The sequence below is a fragment of the Choloepus didactylus genome, chromosome 27, assembly GCF_015220235.1.
Source record: "Choloepus didactylus isolate mChoDid1 chromosome 27, mChoDid1.pri, whole genome shotgun sequence".
Lineage (NCBI taxonomy): Eukaryota > Metazoa > Chordata > Mammalia > Pilosa > Megalonychidae > Choloepus > Choloepus didactylus.
Window position 1 is genome coordinate 6,517,836 of NC_051333.1, and position 19,295 is coordinate 6,537,130.

Here is a 19,295-nt window from a genome sequence, read left to right on the forward strand (position 1 = left end):
CAGCTCCTGCTGGGCAGATCTGTTTGGGAATGAGCTAGTGACCTTGGTGGTTGTCTTCTCACAGTTCTGACCTTGGATACTAGAGAGTTCAGACCAATGTGGGATTCTGTGCTGGCCTTGCAGTAGGCCCAGGATCGGGGGGCAGGGGTGATGCTCTGAGGTTGCAGGGAAATGAAACCACCTCTTCTGTGTCCAGGTGACACACACACACGTATCCACTGTACCAGACCTGTGGGAAATGGACAAAAGACGCTCTGGGCCTCTAATAAGATAAAGATACAGCCCATGCTGAAATTCTCACCCCACATCCTTCTACAAAGTTAAGTAAAGGTAATTTAGATGAAAGACGACGAATAAGCTGACTTCCATCCCATCGTCTCAGCTATGGTGGTTGAGTACCAGATTTTATCAATTCCAAGACACACATTTTCCAAGTTTTTAAATCTCTGAAATTGGGAGGCATCTTACACGTAACTGATGGTGTCTTAGCATCCAATTCAATTGGAAGCTTTTTTCTTTCTTTTTTGGTAGCATACAAAATAACAGTGCAAACATGATCAGTGACGTTCCAGATTTGGTGAAGCAGGGTTGAGAGTAGGTGAAGGGTCAGGTTGCAGTGTCAGATGGGTTCTCTTATTCCACCAATATTGTCTCAACAATCTTTATCCACGTTGCTGTTTTCTTGCCTAGTTCATTGCTTCTAACTGCTGGAGGGTCCCCTAGACCTGTGTGGACCAATACAGCAGCTACCAGCCACAGGTGGCTGTTTAATTTTAAGTTAACACTAATTAAAACTAAAGAAAATTTAAAATTCCATTCCTTAGCCGTAGTCACCACATTTCAGACTCAATAACCACGTGTAGCTGGTGGTCACCACATTGGATGGGGCAGACATACACTATTTCCACCATCCACCAGATGGCCTGCTCTGGTCTATACTCTCACGTCTCATGGCGTGGTCCATGCAACAACAGGAGCTTATTAGAAACGCAGAGTCTGGGACCCCACCCCAGACCAACTGAATCAGAATCTGCCTCTTAGCAAGATCCCCAGAGCACCTAATGGACCTTGAAGTTTGAGAAGCACCACTCCATGGCTACCACCCACCATATTTAATGATCCAGTCCCCAAATTCTCTCTACTGCATGGCATCAGTGAGGCAGTGACTATTTTTGGACATGTCCCTCATCTACCTAGATTTCTCTGGAAACTTCAAACAGGAGGAGACCATTGGACCAACTGGCCTACTGTTAATCAGTTTCACCAAAACCTGTCAGGTTTATGTCCAGAAAAGGAGGGTTCCTATTTCTCTGCACCCTCAACAATACCTGTGTTTCATTCATTCATTCACTCATTCAATCAACAAGCATTCATTGAATCCTATTATGTACCAGGTAGTTTTCTAGGACCATAACAGATAAACACCTCTTTCCTCAAGGAGCTTACATTCTAGAGGGATGGCAGACTAGAAACAAATGAATAAGTAAAGTATAAAGAATGACAGATGGGAATATGTGTCATGGAGAAAAGTAAGGCAGGATAAGGGGGCTAGAGAGCACCAGAGGAGGACTGCAATTTGAAGTTGGATAGTTGTGCAGTAAAGGGTTAACTCAGCAAGCCTGTACTGTCCCAGCTGCACAAATTCCAAAGAAATGTCTCCTGGGAGATAAGCTCTGAGCTCCTGGAATATTCTACTGGATTAGTGTCTTTGTTTACCTTGGGGCAAGCCAGATAGTCTAGGCTGACAATGTAATTTATGGTGGGATCCTTGGGCCACATGGCATCAGCTCCACTTCTCGAGAAGCTGAAGACTGAGGTCAGCTATGGGGCACTCAGCCATGTCTATTCAACCCAGCCCCTATAAAAACCCTGGACACCAAGGCTCCCTGGTTGGCAGTACTCCACATGTACTGTCACACATCATTGCTGGGAGAATTTAGCACTGTCCACACTACACCAAGAGAGGACAACTAGAAGCTTTCCCCTGGTCCTTCCTGACCCTGCCGTATGTGCCTTTTTCTTTTGCTTATTTTAATCTGTATCTTTTCTCAGTAATAAACCATAGCCATAAGTGTAACAGCTTTTCTGACTTCTGTGAGTCCCTCTAGCCTTCATGGAAACAGAGTGTGATCTTGGGGACACCCAGCTATAGTGGTCAAGGAAGTCTTCATGGAGAAGATAATGAGAACTGAAGGAGCCATGCAGGTGTCTGGGAGAAGAGGGTGCCAGGTTGTGGGAATAGCAGGAGGTACAAAAGCCCTGAGAAGGGAGTGTGCCTGGCATGAGAAGGGCTGGAGAAGAGGAGAGGGCAGAAGATATCATCAGTGGGATATCAGGAGGAAGACAGCAGAGGACCTTGTATGCCACCATAAGGAAACTTGACTTTCATGCTGAGTGAGGTGAGAGCCACTGGAGGGTTTGGAAAAGAAGAGTGATCTGCTCCAACTTACATTTTAAAAGGTCACTCTTGCTGCAGTGTTGAAATGGAGTGTAGTTGGACAAGGACAGAGATGGGAAGACCAGAATGGGAACTTGCAATAATCCAAGTGAGAGATGATGGTGGCTTGGACCAGGATTGTTAGGATGGAAGGTGATGAGACAAGATCAGATTCTAGATACACTTCAAAGGCAGAGGTGAAAGTGTTTTCTGACCAAATGGATGTGGGGTGTGAAGAAATGAATCCAAGGATGAGACTAATGTTTTGCCCAAGTAATGGAAGGATGAAGTGGCCATTTACTGAGATGATCAAGTCTGCAAGAGGAGAGTGTTTGGAACGTGAGCAGGGTGGAGAGAAGGGCTTTGGTTTTGAACATGGAGATGTTGAATAGGCAGTTGGGTATTAAGTCAAGAGTTCAAGAACAAGGTCTTGATGGAAACATAAATTTGGGAGTCATCCGCATGTGGATGGTATTTAAATCCAGGAGACAAGATGAGATCACCACGGGAGTGAATATAGACAGAGGAGAGGTAAGGGCCAGGGCCGAGCCCTGGGGTGCTCCACCATGTAGAGTCTGGGGAGATGTGGAGAAACCACCAGTAGTCACTGATGGGGAGCAGCCAGCAAGTTAGAAGGAAAGCCAAGAGCCAAGGAGAGAAACTGTCTGAAGGAACAGGGAGAGTCCACTGATAACTCAAGTAAGACAAACCGTGAAGAGCTGGCCTCCGGACTCTGCAACACAGAGATCACCAGTTCCCTTAACAGGGCACTCTTTGTGGAGCAGTTGTGGAGAAGGTGCATGGAGTTGGTCCAAAGGAGAACAGGAGGAGAGGGACTGGAGACAGTGAGTGTAGCCAACAGTTTAGCTAAAGAATGCAGTCAATGGGAGCAGAAAATGGGCCAGGAGCTGATCAGAAACAGGAAAGTTGAGAGAAGGGTTTTGCTTCTTCTTTTAATGGAAGATGGGAGAAATTGTAGCATGTTTGTAGGCTAATGGGATAGCTCACTGGGGAAGAAGAAATATTGATGTTGCAGGCAAGAGAAGAGAGAACTGATGGAACAATGTCCTCGAGGAGATGAGAGGGGACAGGACAGCAGTTACAAGTGGAGAACTCTGTCTTAGGTGAGGCACAGACTGTTCATCCATAGAAATGGGAAAACAAGCAAAGGATATGGGTACAGATGCAAGTAAGTGGCGAGACTGACCTTTCTAATTTTTGCTATTCTGATGGGTGAACAGTGGCATGTCATTGCTACACAGAGGGGATATGTCTGGTGTTCATCTGGTCATCCTTAATATCATGCACCCAGCTCCAAAGAAGAATTGATATCTCTCAACGACTTGTGCATCTTTCTCTCCAAGAGGCAATGTCTGGTTTCTCCCTGGGTACTGCTCTCTCTTTGTACCTGAGTCTGTGCCTTGGTCTTTCTTGGTTTCTGTCCTCTCCCCCCACCCCCACCCCCACCACCATCACTCTTTCTATCTCTGTGTGTTTATCCCTTTGCATCTTTCTATCTCTCCCTCTCCCTTCAGGTTTACATTAAGGCCCCTCCTTTGGGCCTGGGTGTGGGGCTGACTTTCTCATCCCAGCCAGGGCTTCCAACCAGACCTTCCAGTTCCTCCTTAACAAAGAAGCCCATGTTGAAGCCAAGCCAGGGTGGGGCCTCCAGGAACCTCAGGCTGCCTCCATTTCCAGCTTTACTTTTTTAACAAGCACATTTCTGGCCTTCATTGTGGTGTGTGCCAGGCTCTGGTCTAAGCACCTTCAGGTATTAACTCATTTAATCTCCCCCAAGAAGTAGGTGCTAACAGCACCTCTTTACAAATGGGGAAACTGAGGCACAGAGCAACCAAGTCATTGGCTCAGGTCACACAGCTATTAAGTGGCAGAGCTGGTGTTTTTGAACCCAGGTGGTCTAGTTCCAGAGTCTGAGCTTTACCCATGAGATAATATTGCCTCTTCTTCTTTTCCTCATTCTTGCTTCTTTCTCCAGCCCTGCTCTCTGGAGGAAAGACTCTGATCTGTGAGGAGGGTACAACTGGATTTGGTCCAGGTTGTGTGTAACTTTTAGTAGCCCACGTCCCTCCATGGGCTCCAGATGATGACTACATCAGATGAGGGGGTAGAACTCTCCCATGACCTCACTTCAAGGAGAGAGTCAGTCAACCAGAGTCCTGGCTAATCATAACCCCTGATATCAGCATTGACCTGGCACTCATCCCTCAGCAAATACCAAGGCCAGCCATCCCAAGAGAGAACGGGGTCTCCAGAAGTTTGGACCCAGGCCATGAGAGGGCACAGGTACCCCAGTTTCCACACAGAGCTGTCACCTCACTTAAACCAGCACCCTCCCTCCTGAACCCAATTTCACTCAAAAAAAGTGAACTCAGCATGCACTCTGGACCCAGCCATGTGAGGGGTAGGGGGGAAGGACAGAGTAGCCTTTCTCTTACCTTGAGAAGAGTTCACAGCTATGACCTAGCCTACCACCACCAAAACCTTACCCCAACACAGACACTGAAGCTCTTCATCACCAACATCAACCCACAACGACAACTCAACCATATCTCAATACCTTCTCATCCAAAACTGCCATCTAGCCCCACCTCCAGCCCCAACCCAACAGGGTCCCATCTACAATGCACCCCTTATCCCGTACACCAACTCCAGTACCATCCCCAACCTCACACCCATCCTCATCCTTTTTCCATGCTCCTCCCAAAACTCACTTGCATTCCCAATGTTGTCATCAGACCCCCTTAAACCTCACTAGGAACTTAACACCAACCCCATATTAAACCATATCTTTCTTACTATAGCGAAAAATTATGAAAGATTTGAAATGGACCCAACAGATTGGTAGGTGTTTTCAGTTGAAAACTAGGTGGGATATCTGATCTGTGGTGTCACTACACAGTTCATTGTTTTTGAGCTATTTTATAACACTGTAAATTGTAATTGATAACAATGTAAATAAGCCTTGTCCCTGATCGTGCAAGTGAATTTTGTCAGGTGGAAGTATAATTAATTTCCCTCTCTGCAAGTAGAGTAAGCCAGTTTCGCAACTACTTGAATATGCATTTTGGCATTCCACATTGCTTATACACGTGTAATTCTTTGAAATCTCTTTGAACCAGCTGTAACATTTTACTGGCTCTCTCAATTATTAATGAATTAAAATAAAATCTTTAACATTTGTCCATTTTACATAAATACAAGAGTCATGGTTAGACGTCTTTTTTAAAAAAAAATTATTCTTTAACACTAGATGTGATGCCTACATCCAAACCTTAACTCTCCCTCATGGACCACATCAGTTTTGGTAGATACCTTCACCCCATTCAGCTCTACTCTTTATCCTCAGCCTGACACCACAGCTCTCTCTTCATCTGGTCCCCATCTCTGGCCTTCTTCCAAATCCTGACTCCACCTCTGTCCTCCCTAATCCTTAATCCTGCCCCCTCCACCCCCCTGGGATTAACACACAGCCTCACCCAGCCAGTTCCAGAAGACACCTGCTCATTCCCAAAACACCACCCTTTCCTCCTTCCTCTTTTCCCAACCCCAACCCCTAGAGCCTTCTGGTGCCCACTTCTACCTGTCCACCTACATCCCCCTGGACTCCTTTACTCATCTGGCCCTGCTCCTGCAAGGACATTGGTCCAAAATATTGCTTTCCCAGGCCCAATTCCCACTCTCATGCAAATCCAGGAGCAGTTGACTGTTCTACCTACCATCTAAAGATTCCCTTTTTTGGCCTGATGGTTGTGTATGCATTGGAGAGAAAGGGTCATCTATGATGTAGAGATAAATTTGGGGATCCCTGTGTCTTTCAAAAAAGGGGGGGTACTGGAGATGGAGTTGGAGCTGGAGATGAGGCTGGGAATTGGAATTTGGATGTATTGAGTTTGATGTTGAGTGAGAAGCTTGGGGCTAAAGGTGGGATTGGGTTGAGGATTAAGCTCGAGCTAAAGGGTAGGTTACGGTTTAGTAGAGAGATGGGATGGGGTAGAAAATGGTCATCTGGAAGCTGAGATCTATGAAGAATATGCATGGAGTTGAAGAGGGAGTTAGAAGTAGGAATGGAGTTAAGAATGGAAAATGGGTTGAAGTCAGGGGTGGGCATGGGGTGGGGGTTGAGGTGGATTTAGGGAAGGCAATGGGCTTTCTTCTCCCTTGTTGGGTCCTGATGCTTGGAAAGTTCATAATGAGTTCAATTGTGGCTTGGGTGGGGCCAAATCTGGGTCCCAGCTTGTCCCGGAAGCTCCTCCCCAAGCACAGGACCAAACCCTGGCTGGGGGGGTGCGCTGCGACAGCCTACTGAGCCAGAGGGGTGGAGAGGGGAGGCCAGGGACAGGGAAATGCTGAGGGCACTGGGGGAGGGAGTTCAGGGGTTAAAAGCCATGGATCTGGGCTGAAGTTGGAAGCAGCTGGCAGGAGATGCTGTTCATCCGGGCCCCTCACTGGTAGGGTTGGCCTGGGGAGGGGGCAGGACGCGTTGGAGGGGGGAGAAAAGGGAGGGGGAAGGGAAGAATAGCTGAGTCAGGGAGATGGACTAGAGACAGAAACATGCAGAGATGGAGAGGGACGAGGCCGCGGAGAGACAAGAAACTCAGAAGGAAAGGAGACCCAGAGGGGGGGAGAAAGCAACAAAGGCTAAACTGGCACCGGAGGCGAGGGGTGGGGGGTGGGGGGGAATAGAGAGTGCGCCGCGGACCGAGCTCTGCAGAGGGCGCTTGGAGCGAGGGGCTGCCCTCCCACTCCACTGCTTGACCCCTCACTGGAGGACGGAATTGGGGAGGGGGGATTCCACTGTCAGGGTTTTCAGAGTCAAAAGAGGGAAGCAGAGACTCAGAACTGGCAAGCGCAGGAACAGATAGGTTTCAGAAATGGGTGTTATGGGGCAGCCCTAACTCCCCCCTTCAATTCCTCAGGCCCCGCCCCGCCCCCCCCTCCGGAGCTGCCATGTGGCCCCTGGCCGCAGCCATCGCCACCCTGACTCTGGCCTTGTCAGGCGGTAAGAATGCGCGGGGGCGGAGGCGGGGCGGCCGCTCCGTACAATGGTGGGAGGAGTCGGTCCGGGGGGTGGGGGGCGTGGGAGTCGCGAGCTCCGCCCCCCGCCCACGCTGAGCCGGGTCCCTGCGGGACAGCCCTGAGAGTTTCCTGCTTGTCCCGGCGTGACCCGGTTTCCCGACTGAGGTCAGCGCATCCACCTCGCTGACCCCAGCTCTTCCTCCGCTGACCCCAGACCCCTTCCTGGGGCCCCCCAGCCATAGACCCCCTCCGTCTTTTTAAGTCTCGTGGATCCTCCCCACCACGTCCTGGAGCCAGTGCAGGACCGCGTTGAATCCTACAACTGCCCAATGCGAGACAGACAATCCCTGCTCCTGCTTCACAGCTGAGAAAAGTGATGTTAGCGACCACAGGGCTGGAAAGTGGCACAGACGGGACTGGGCTCTCTGCCTCCAACGGCAGGCACACCCAAGCTTTACTTATTGAGCACCTAATGTGTGTCCGGCACTGCACTGAGTCCTGAGACTACAGCACTGAATAGAACAGTTAAGGTGGAGAGATTAAAAAAGAAAAGAAAAGAAAACATAAACGTAAGCAAGTAAAAAGAGAAATGAATAGCAATCATTGCTCAGAAGAAAATGAATGAGGGGTGTTTAATAGGGAATGGCTGAGGGTTGGGCAGGGCAGCATTAGACCAAGTAGAAAAGAAAGCCTCTCAGAAGAGGGGACATTTGAGCAGTGCTCTCAGAATCCAGAAGGGCCTAGACATGTCACTTCTAGCACTGTCCAGTAGAACTTTCTGCAGTGAAGGAAATGTCCATTATCTGCACACTGTCCAATATGGCAGCCATTGGGCTGTTCAGCATTTGAAATGAGGCTGATACAACTGAATAAGTGAATTTTTTACTTATTTATTTTTGTTAATTTTAGCTAAAATAGCCACATGTGAGTATTGACTGCCATATTGAAAAGCACTGATCCAGAGAAAGAATTGTCAGGAAGCGGAAACATTGAGTACAAAGGCTCTGAGGCTTGGTGTGTTGGTAGAACTGGATCCTGAGGCTGGAGCAGTGTGAATGAAGGGGGAGAGAGGTAGGAGATAAGGTTGGAGAAGCTGGCAGGGGCCAAATGATGCACAGTTCTGCAAACCTTGGAAAGGCCTTCGGGTTTTGTTTTAGGGGAAGCCAGTGCAGGATGTTAAACCTGGAAGGGACGTGGCCTGACTTTCCTTGTTCAGAGTTTCCTCTTACTGCTTTGAGAAGAGTGGATTGAAGGGGTGATAAAGTGGCAGCATTTAGGAAGCTATTGTAGTCATTCAGGTTAGAGAAGATGGGGACATGGATCAGGATCATGGCAGGGGAGCTAGAGAGAACTGGAGAGATGATGGATAAATAGGAGGTAAAACCGACAGGATTTGTGGGCTGTGAGCGATGAGAAAAAGAAGCGAGGATGACTTCTAGTTTGGGTCTGAGCACCAAGATGTGGAAGGAATAGCTTTGGTTGAGAAAATCAAGCTTTGGGGATATAAAGTCTAAGATTCACATGAAATGTTCAAGTTGACAGTATTTGAGTTCGGAACCTAAAGGAAGAACTCAGAGGTAGAGATGTGAATTTAGGAGTAGTGAGTGTATAGATGATATTTAAAGCCATACATGTTCCAGGATAGGTTGGATGCATGGATGCATGGGTGGACGGGTGGACAGATGGATGGGTGGGTGGATGGATGGAGGGGTGAGTGGACAGATGGATGGGTGGGTGGATGGGTAGACAGATGGATGGGTGGATGGATGGAGGAATGGATGGATGGATGGAGGATGGACAGATGGGCAAATGGATGGATGGGTGGATATTGCCTAGGTAGATATGTGGTCTAGTCCCACTTCTGCCTCCTGAAACCCATCCCCATGGTGGAATGATAGAGGAAATGCAGGTGGGGAGAAATCTAGCCTTCTAGTTTCTATCAGAAGCATCCTCATTCCCCAGACTCTTCTCTGAACCCTCACTGAAGGGTTTGGCATGTCTACAGAAAAGGGCATTGCCTCTTTGCCCTGACTCATTGGAAAATGCCACCTCCCAGAGGCCAAATAAATGAATCATCAGTCCTTTTCTTTCAAATTCCTCAAGCCCAAGAATCACAACTCCAGACTTCCTACTCCCCCTGGACCCAGTTCTCTAACAACTTTTCTTCTCCACCAGGCATCTCCCAGCAATATCCCAAGATTCTGAATGGCACCAATGGGACCAGTGGGTTTCTCCCAGGTGGATACACTTGCCTCCCCCACTCTCAGCCCTGGCAGGTGGCCCTACTAGTACAAGGGCGCCTGCTCTGTGGGGGAGTCCTGGTCCACCCTCGATGGGTCATCACTGCAGCACATTGTCTGAAGAGGTATGTGGGGGCCAGGGGAACATAGGGTGGGGTTGAGAATGGGAGTGGAATGGTGGGAGGGGATGGAGCTGGATTTGTGATGCAGTTGGAGTTGCGGTGCAGAAGAGCTATGTTTGGTGTTCGGGAATGGGGAAGGTGAGATAGGGAAGGGGTTTGGGCATGGGGAAGAGGGTGGGGCTCAGATGGGGATGGAAGTGGGCTCTTCCTCTCCCTTCACCAATCCCTTCTTACACCCACAGCGGGTACAAAGTTTACCTGGGCAAGCACAGACTAGGGCACGTGGAGAATGGGGAGCAGGTAAGAGAGGTAATACACTCTATCCCCCACCCTGAGTACCGGAGCAGCCCCACCCACCTGAACCATGACCACGACATCATGCTACTGGAGCTGCAGTCCCCGGTCCTGCTCACCCACAGCATCCAGGTCCTACCTCTGTCTCACAAAGACTACCTTCCCCCTGGCACCTGCTGTCGAGTGTCTGGCTGGGGCACTACCACCAGCCCCCAGGGTATGCTCCCACACAGGGTGGTGTGAAGTCTTACAGAACTGGCTGGGGATACAGGGGCAGAGACAGGAGGGAAGGTGGAGGGGAGTCTTTTACATCAACAGGAGCCCTTGGCCTGTCTGTAGCCATCATTAGCCCTCTCCCAGGCTCATTTCCATCTTTCTCCCCAGCATGTCCCCTTCTCTATTCCCACCGCTCTTTCCACCTCTCCTCCTTGCATTTTCCTGGGGAATATCTCACCTCTCCTTCTCTCCCTATCTCTGTCCTCTTATTTCTTCCCGATTCTCTCTGTCCTACTCTCTTTCTCAATTGCTTGCTACATCCCTCTTCTCATCTGTCTCTCCATTGATATCACCTCCCTCCCAGTTACCTGCACTATTCCTCTCCCAACTTACCCTCCACTTTCCTCCCCATCTTCCTATCCACCTCTTCCCCTCATTTCTCTCCATTTTTCCATCTCTTCTATCTCTTTCTGCAACTACCTGGCCCATCTTTTCTTCCATCTTTCTCTTCCCAACTCTCTGCCCATCCAAATTTTCTATTAAACCCTGACTCCATAGGCTTTTCAGAACAGACGTCTTTAGACCTTCTCTTCTCTCCCTTCTAGTGAGATACCCCCAAACCCTTCAATGTGCCAATATCCAACTACGTTCAGATGAGGAATGTCATAAAGTCTACCCAGGGAAGATCACTCCCAACATGCTGTGTGCCGGCACAACAGAAGGTGGCAAAGACACCTGTGAGGTGAGGGATTGGCGGATTGCCACGAGCCAGGATGGGAAGCCAGAATAGAGGTGGGGACAGATGCTGGGGAAAAGAATCTGCTTCCAGCCTTAAGTGAACCCATCTTTGTGAGATGAGATTCTGTCTCTCATATAGGGATCAAGACCAAAAGAGGGTGCCCATGGATGCTGAATATAATTCATCTTAAGCATTAGCTTTGACTAATAGTCACTGCCCAGTGTTGAGATGCATAAAGGTTGGGATTCTTTTGGTTGCAAATGACAGAAATTCAACTCAAACTGGTTTAAGTAGAAAGGAAAATTACTGGTTTTTGTAGCTGAAAAGTTCAGGGGTGTGTCTGACTTTGGGCGCAGATGGATCCTGGTGCTCAAATAATGTTTTCAGGACTCTGTCTCTCTTTAACCATCGGCTCTTCTCTCTTCTGTTTTGGCTCCATCCCCAGTTAGGCTCTGCCAATGCAAGAACAAGATGGCCCCAGTAGGACTTAACATCCTACCCTGTAGGCAACCCTACTAGAAAGAAAGAACATCTCTTTTCCAGTAAATTGCACAAATATCTTGAGCATGGTTCTTACTAGGCTGACTCGAGTCATATGTCCACCCATGAACCATTACTCTGAAGGACCAAATATGAGTCACATGACTAACTGGGTCAATCCACATGGACTGAGAATGGGCGAGGGATAGTTCCCCAAAGGAAAGACCAAGGAGCTGTTACCAAAATAAGGGTCCATGGATAATACATGGGCAGAAACAACTGATATAAAATCGAGGAGGCTTCTGAGATCGAGTTTTTTTCAGTGGGAAAAAGTGTGGATATGAATTAGTGATGTGTGCCTTGATTAATTAGTGCTGTCTGGAGGAGTAGAAGTACGGTGTGTTCCATACCCCACCCAGATGTGGATGGGTACCTCAGTAGTAGGATGGCACAATGGTGCTTAAAGCAGGAGCAGAGTCATTGGGTGGGTGGGGCCAAGGTGGGATTTGGTGTCAGGGAGATGAGATAAGCTGTCTCTACTCATAAGACAGAGGAACAGAGAAACAGGGACAGATAGAAGTATCTCTGTCTCTCTTCCTGTCTCTGTCTCTATTTCTGTGCCTCTCTTTTTTTTTTTTTTTGTCTCTTTCTTTCTGTCCCTCTGCATTTGTCTGCCCATATTTTTCCTGAGTCTGTTGCTCTCCCTCACCTCTCTCTGCATTCCTCCAATCTGTCTCTCTTTATCTCTGCCTCTGTGCATCTCTTTCCATCTTTCACTCACTCCACCCCTCCCTGGCTTTGCCTTTGTTTATCCCCAGCAAGGACCTCATCTCTCTCTTTCTCCCCACTCAGGGTGACTCCGGGGGTCCCCTGATCTGTAACAGAACGCTCTACGGCATCATCTCCTGGGGAGACTTCCCATGTGGGCAGCCCAACCGGCCTGGTGTCTACACCCGAGTCTCCCAATATGTACCATGGATCCAGGAAACCATCCAAAATCACAAAACCCGGGAGCAGAAACGGATCAAGAGCCCCTAATAAAAGTCAGGTTCATTTACCCACCTTCTTCCTCCCGCCGTGCCCTCCTTACTCATTCTCCCGAGCCCTTCTCTGCCTCTCCCAAAGTGTCCCATTCCAGCTAACAATCCATGTTTCCAAAATGTTCAATCCCTGTGGACATTCCATGTTTCAAAACTGTTCAGTCACTGCCAAAGTCATGGTCTCCCAAACATTGTATCACTGACACATCCCAGTCCCCTGAGATCCCAACCCAGATAATGTTTCAAGGCTCCCAAATGTTTTCCCACACCTGACATAGGCCCACATGAGGAGCTGATGTTCTGTCCATGTCATAAGATATCAACCCATCTCAACAAGATTCTGGTCCTAGGAATGGACCTTCCTTGAGAGCATCTTATTCCCCTACAAATATTTATTCATTGCTAATAGTCTAGATCCCTCTATGTTCTTTACTCAAGAAGGTTCTAGATCCCCAGAACATTTCATCCCCAAAATGTTCTCTTGTGCTCAGAATCTTCTATGGCAAAAGCATTCTATGCCCACTGAATTATGTATCACAGCCAACACTCATAATGGCTCGTCCTTACTCCCAGATATCCCCTCCCTACCTACATCCCACCTCTGCCAACATTCCCTGTCTCTGAATTCCCATCCCCACTAACGAGCCCGTCACCCTGTACTCTGAATTCATGATCAACCTCCCAAAGGAGCTCTGTGACTAGACCCTTTGGTCCACGAAGTTTTCTGTCCCTGGATCTTCTCCACCAACATCCTTGTTCAATGTCCCTGGCTGCTACATCCTTGCCTGTGGCCCCAAAATGTTGTGGTTAAGTACTCAGCAACCAGAGTCCCTACTCTGCGCCCGCCAGCTCTGTGACCTTCAACTGGTCATAAAACTCATGCCCTCTGTTTTCTCATCTGTCAAGTGGGGCTCACAATTTTTCCTCAGGGCATCGTTATGAAAATAGAAGTCAAGTGCTTACCACTATTATTTTTTTTTGCTTAATTCCCTATAAAACATAACCTCAGAATGTTATTAACAACCCCTCAAATTTTCAGAGTGTCCAAAAGCTTTGTCTTCATTTATTTTTCTCCAGTAGACAATCATTAAGTGCTGACCATGTGCAGGCACTCTCCTGGGTGTTGGTAAATACAACTTTATTTATTTATTCCACAACTATAAATTCCTATCATAAGCCAGGCACTGTTGTAGACACTGGTGGTAAACAGTGGAATTAAATAGACAAAACCTCTGCCCTTGAGGAGCTCATGTTCTTTGTGGGGAGACACATCATCTAAGAAAGATGAATAAAGAAACAGCCTGGAAAACATTGATGTGGGTGTGGGAAACCAAGGAGCAGGGGCGAGTCCAGGGAATGTTCAGATGATGGGGGTTTGCTGTTTTGACTGGGGTGGTCAAGGAAGAAGGCCTGACTGAGGTGGTGGTGTCTGATGAATGCCTAAAGGATGGAGGGAGAGAACCAGGGGCATTTCTGGGGGACAGCGTCCCAAGCAGAGAGGACAGCACGTGCACAGGTCCAGCCTGGTGTGCTTGAGGATCAGTGACATGAAAGTTCGGTGCGGCTGGAGCTGAGTGAGCGAGGAGAGGGCAGGAGTGAGGTCAGTGAGGGCCCTGGGTTCCAATAGCCTCCCTCAGCTGCCAGGGGGATAACAGACTGAGGCAAAGGGGAAGCTGGGAGCCCAGTGAGATGCAGCCGCAGTGCCCCAGGCACGAGCTGGTGCCTGGACCAACGGGACAGCTGTGGAGAGACTGAGAAGAGATCAAATCCTGGACCACGTTTGAAGTCATTGCCTGGCAGTAACTGCTGACATCGGAGGGGGAGAGCAAAAGGGAAGAGTCCCGTGACTCCAAGGCTTGGGTCTGAGCAGCCAGAAGGACAGAGCTGCCATTTACTAAAACAGGGAGAGCTGTGGGAGGAACAGGTATGCAGAGAACAATCAGGAGTTCCTGCTTTGAACTGCCGGTTAGACAGCCAAGTGGCAATAAACCCTGTCCTCGGGGAAGTTACAAAACATAAACAAATAAAGGAAATAAATCACAGATTCCGATCATTTCTAAGAAGGATATAAACAGGGTTTTCTGTTAGAGAATTGGGAAGGGAGGAAGCTATTTTCAGTAGGGTGATCAGGGAGGACTTCTTGGAGAAGGCAGCGTTTGCCTCTCTGAGTTCTGCAAAGAATGGAGGAAATGGCCTTGAGAGAGGGAGCCCAAGGTAAAGTCCCTGGATTTAGCCTATTCCTGAGGAAAGGCCAGTGTGACCAGAGAGTAGGAATTGAGCAAGGAATGAGATTGGAGGTGTCAGCTGGGGCCAGACATGCAGGATCTTTTCCAGGTTAGGGTTTTGGTCTTTGCTCCAGTGCAATGGGGAGCTCTTGAGGAGTGATTATTAGAAGGGTGACATTTTATTTCACATCATCACTCTGGCCGCTGGGTTGAGGGTAAAGGGGAGTGGGAGCAGCGAGTCCAAGCGGAGCCTACCGCAGAGACTGGGGGGGCCCGGGCGAGGGATGGCAGCGTGATGGCAGAGATGGGAGATGATGATGGCTGCAGGGGTAGTTATGCAGTAACATCCAAGAGCCCAGGGATGTTGGGGGAGGTGAGGGGAGTTAAGGGTGACTCTGTCCTCCGTGGTTCCCACAGGGGAGACCACAGGGTGATGGTTCAAAGTGCAGATGCTTGCCTCCGAAAGGTTTCCCCATCTGGTAATATAGGACTGAGAGGAGGGTTGGCATGCAAAGCCTCTGCACAACTATTTAAAATAAGGACCCTCATCCAGGGGAAAGCAGCTACTCTGTGCACAGACTCGGACCCCAGTCTTGGCTCTGCCACTTATAGACCACATGACTTCAGAATTACTCACTCCTCTACCTAAAAGGAGAGGTAAGATCCCACTGATTGATGGCCTAAAAACAAAAGGTGAAGTTAACAGACAACAGTGGAGAAAATTTTCGTGACCTATGGATGAGGAAGGGCTTCTGAAAGTAATCAAAAGGACTCATCTAAAGGCAAAAATTGTTTCATTGGATTTTGTCCAAGGTAAGGATCTTTTGTTCAACAAAGGACACCGTGGACACAGCCTATAGACTGGGAAAAGATACTTACAGTCTCTCCTGCTGACCCAGGATTGCAAGCTAGAATATGCAAGGAAATCCCGCAAATAAATGAAGAAAATGAATAAAGAACATGAAAGGGAGATTTGTAGAGGAGGAAACCCAAAACTTATTAAAAGATGCTCAGGCTCATTAGTTATCTAAGAAATGCAAATATAAATGTGATAGAACGACTTTGAAAATCAAATAGCCCCCACTATTGTCAGGGACGCAGGAACTCAGAAACAGCTGGTGTGAATGTAGATTGGTGTGGTGGTTTTGGAAAGGAATTGAGCACTATTTGGTGGAATTAAGTATACGCACACCCTGGGACCCAGCAGTTCCACTTCTGTATTGTTTATCCCAAGGCAGTGAGTATACCGGTCACCACGGGGCAATACAAGGATGTGCATCACTATGTTGTTCCCTGTTCCCTGTGGCGGGAGTGACAGGTCAGCTGGGTGCCCACTGGTGGGAAAGCAGGTGGAAGGATGTCGGGGCTATACCCGCCCACTGATGAGGGCTGTGCAGCAGCTGAAAGCATCAGCCCAGATGTACACAGAGCAACGTGGCTGGAACCAAAAGGCATAGTGCTACCCACTAGAATGGTGAAAGTTTAAAAGCCTGACAATACTAAGCGTTGACAACAAAGTGGGGCAATCAGAGCTCTTATACACTGCTGATGGCAATGCAAAATGGTGAAACCACTTTGAGAAACAGTTTGGCAATTTCTCATAAAAGTTAAACATACACTTATCTTGTGATCCAGCCATTCTCCTTCCATGCATCATCTACCCAAGAGGGATGAAAACATATGTCCACACAAAGACTTGCACATCAAAGTTCACAGCAGCATTATGTGCCAGAAACAGGAAGCAACCCAAATATACAACAACCAGTGAATGGTCGTTGTATATGCCCGCACCATGAAATGTTACTTAGCAACGAAAAGGAATGGACTATTAATAGATACATGCCAGAACTTGAATGAATCTGAAAAGCATTATGTCAGTGAAAGAAGCCAAACATTTATATGACATCCTGAAAGAGGCAAAACTATAGTGGCAGAATGTGGACCGATGGTTGCCTTGGGCTGAGTAGGGTGGGGATCTTGGCAAAAGAGGCTTAAGGCAACTTAACGTGGTGGAAGGGTGGACTGTTTTATGTCTTGATTATGGTGGTAGCTACATGATTGTATCCAATTTCCAAAGGTCGTTGAACTGAATATTTAAAATGGGTGAATCCTATTGTATGTAAATAATATTTTATTTAAAAAAAAGAAAAACCATAGTTCTGAGTGAAAAAATAGGAATAGAGTAAGCTATGTACCACAATGCCATTGATATAAATTAAAAATACATACACACAAAACAGTAAACAATTTGCAAAAGCATAAATGAATAAAAAGAGATTCAGCATTATGAATATATTAAAGGCCACTGAATTGTATACTTTAAAATGGTTAGTTTTATCTTATGTGAATTTCACCTGAAAAAAGATATAAAATAATAATAAATTCAATAGAAAAAGATACAGAATATTTAAGTTAACAGTGGAAGATACACAATAAAACAGGCAATAGCAAAGGATACACAATAGTAAATATAACAGTAAAAGATATGCAATAGGAAAGCAAATAACACAAAAGATACACAATAGTAAAGAAAATAGTGAAAGATACACAATAAGAAAGATAATAGCAAAGGATACACAATAAAAAGATAACAGTGAGATAATAAAAGATACACAATAAGAAAGAATAGCAAGGGATACACAATAGTAAATACAATAGTAAAAAATATACAATTGGAAAGCAAATAACACAAAAGATACACAATAGTAAAGAAAATAGTGGAAGATACACAATAAGAAGGATAATAACAAAGGATAAACAGTAATAAAGATAACAGTGAGTTAATAAAAGATACACAGTAAGAAAGTGACTAACATAAAAGATACACAATAATTAAGACAAGAGCAGATGCAAATGGGGATAAAAGAAAATATGAAAACAAAAGAGAGGGACCTTGTACAGATCACTAATGATATGTGCCATCAAGAAACAACTAAATAAATTAATAATCTTTTTAAAATAAAAAAAAAATAGCACCCACTTCAAAGGGCTTTGGAGAGGATTAACTGAGCTAATCCGTGGAAGACTCTCAGGACAACGCCTGGCACGGAGTGAGTGCGTCAGAAGTGGTAGCTGTCATTATTATTACCACTGTTATTTTTAATTTAGTTGCTATGATACCACATCCCCAAGGTCTCAGCTCCAGAGCAAGCTGCTGTGAGCGACAGCTGGGCTTCTGCGAGAGTGGGAGGCAGCTGCCCAAATCCTCCGCACGGAGCACAAAATAATGACACACCTGAGCGGGAGTCTGACAACCAACAACATCTTAATTCAGGAAAGCCAGCCAGGTGGTGAGACCACAGCCCTTCCTCCACCCTCTCCAGGAATTACACGGCTACCTGCCCTCCTCTTCCTGTTTTCACCCAGGGGAACCTTAATTAACAATGGAAGTCTGTCCAGGAACAGAATCTGGAGAGCTGGTGGAGGAAGGAGATGGCGGAGACAGGGAAAGAGAGAGAAAAGGAGTCAGGGGTCAAGAAGGACCCTTGTGTAAGGGATAACAATGCATTCTTTGGGCATCTCATTCTCTCAAGGCCAGGTTGCAGAAAGACCAGCTTCTCCATGCCACAGAAGTATAGACCTAGACTAAGGGAAATTCAGCCATAATTTGGACCCATCCAGGCTGATGGAGACACATCCCTGCACTCCCCACCCCCATCCCCTGGACTTCATCCCTCTAGCCTGGAGGGTGCAGGCCAAGCTCAACCACTGCCCCACGGGACTCAGCAGGCGACAGGCACACGAGCCAAGGTTTCCATGGGAAGAGGCTAAGTGTTAAGGTGAGAGAAGCAGACAGGTTGCAGGAGGGTTGAAGAGGCTGAAAATCCAGATCAAGCTTTTCAAAGGAGTGGAGATTTGAACTGGAGCTTGACAGAAGATGCTGTAATCATCCCTCAGGAACAGGATTGACTCCTCATCCAAAATCTGGTTCTGACATCAAGACCGATGATGTAACAAGGCATCCATCCAGCTCCAGCAAGGAGACCATAACTACTGGTCACGTGAGCCAGATTCTAGGGCCGTTCTTCTCTCGCTTTGGCTTACCAGCCTGGCGGACACGCCCTTGGAGCTGCGTGTTCTTGTGCTTCATTTTGCTGAGTCCTTCCAAGCCACTGTTACAGGTTTAACTGACCTAAGGTGAAAGTTTCGATAATTGGCATTTAGGGACGGGAGCACAGGATTGGGGTGTCTTGGCCTGGGCATATCTCAGATACACAGATAATGCCAGGGGATAGCCCCTACCCCATGGAATACAGACCCAGTGGGTGTTTGCTCACACGGAGGAAGGATATTTACGGTGTGGCCTGCTGAAGTCACACTCCCCAAAAGCACCGGGACCCTACAAGAAGCCTTTGCTGCTGCCACCACTTATATCTCTATCATAACAAAGCTCTCCATCTTCAGCGCTATGGGGGAAAACACCCATGGCACCAGGTGGCACAGCCAAGGGGTTCATTTAAATTTG

The 19,295-nt window shown here is 47.4% G+C and overlaps 1 protein-coding gene across 1 annotated transcript; it reads left to right on the forward strand.

Annotated features, from left to right (window-relative positions):
- Window positions 1–7,405: 7,405 nt before the first annotated feature.
- Window positions 7,406–12,618, forward strand: LOC119521258 (kallikrein-13-like). Its single transcript, XM_037819342.1, has 5 exons — window positions 7,406–7,457; window positions 9,650–9,839; window positions 10,079–10,347; window positions 10,952–11,088; window positions 12,418–12,618. Exons 1-5 carry the CDS (start codon window positions 7,406–7,408, stop codon window positions 12,601–12,603), a joined length of 834 nt encoding a protein of 277 aa, XP_037675270.1. The 3' UTR covers window positions 12,604–12,618.
- The last annotated feature ends 6,677 nt before the right edge of the window (window positions 12,619–19,295 follow it).

What these genes read in the sequence shown, in the direction of transcription:
- LOC119521258 (XM_037819342.1), top strand. Translation starts at nt 7,406, where the DNA reads ATGTGGCCCCTGGCCGCAGCCATCGCCACCCTGACTCTGGCCTTGTCA. An exon ending in GACTCTGGCCTTGTCAGGCG is followed by an intron (nt 7,458 to 9,649) that starts GTAAGAATGCGC and finishes CTTCTCCACCAG; the next exon opens with GCATCTCCCAGCAATATCCC. An exon ending in GCAGCACATTGTCTGAAGAG is followed by an intron (nt 9,840 to 10,078) that starts GTATGTGGGGGC and finishes TTACACCCACAG; the next exon opens with CGGGTACAAAGTTTACCTGG.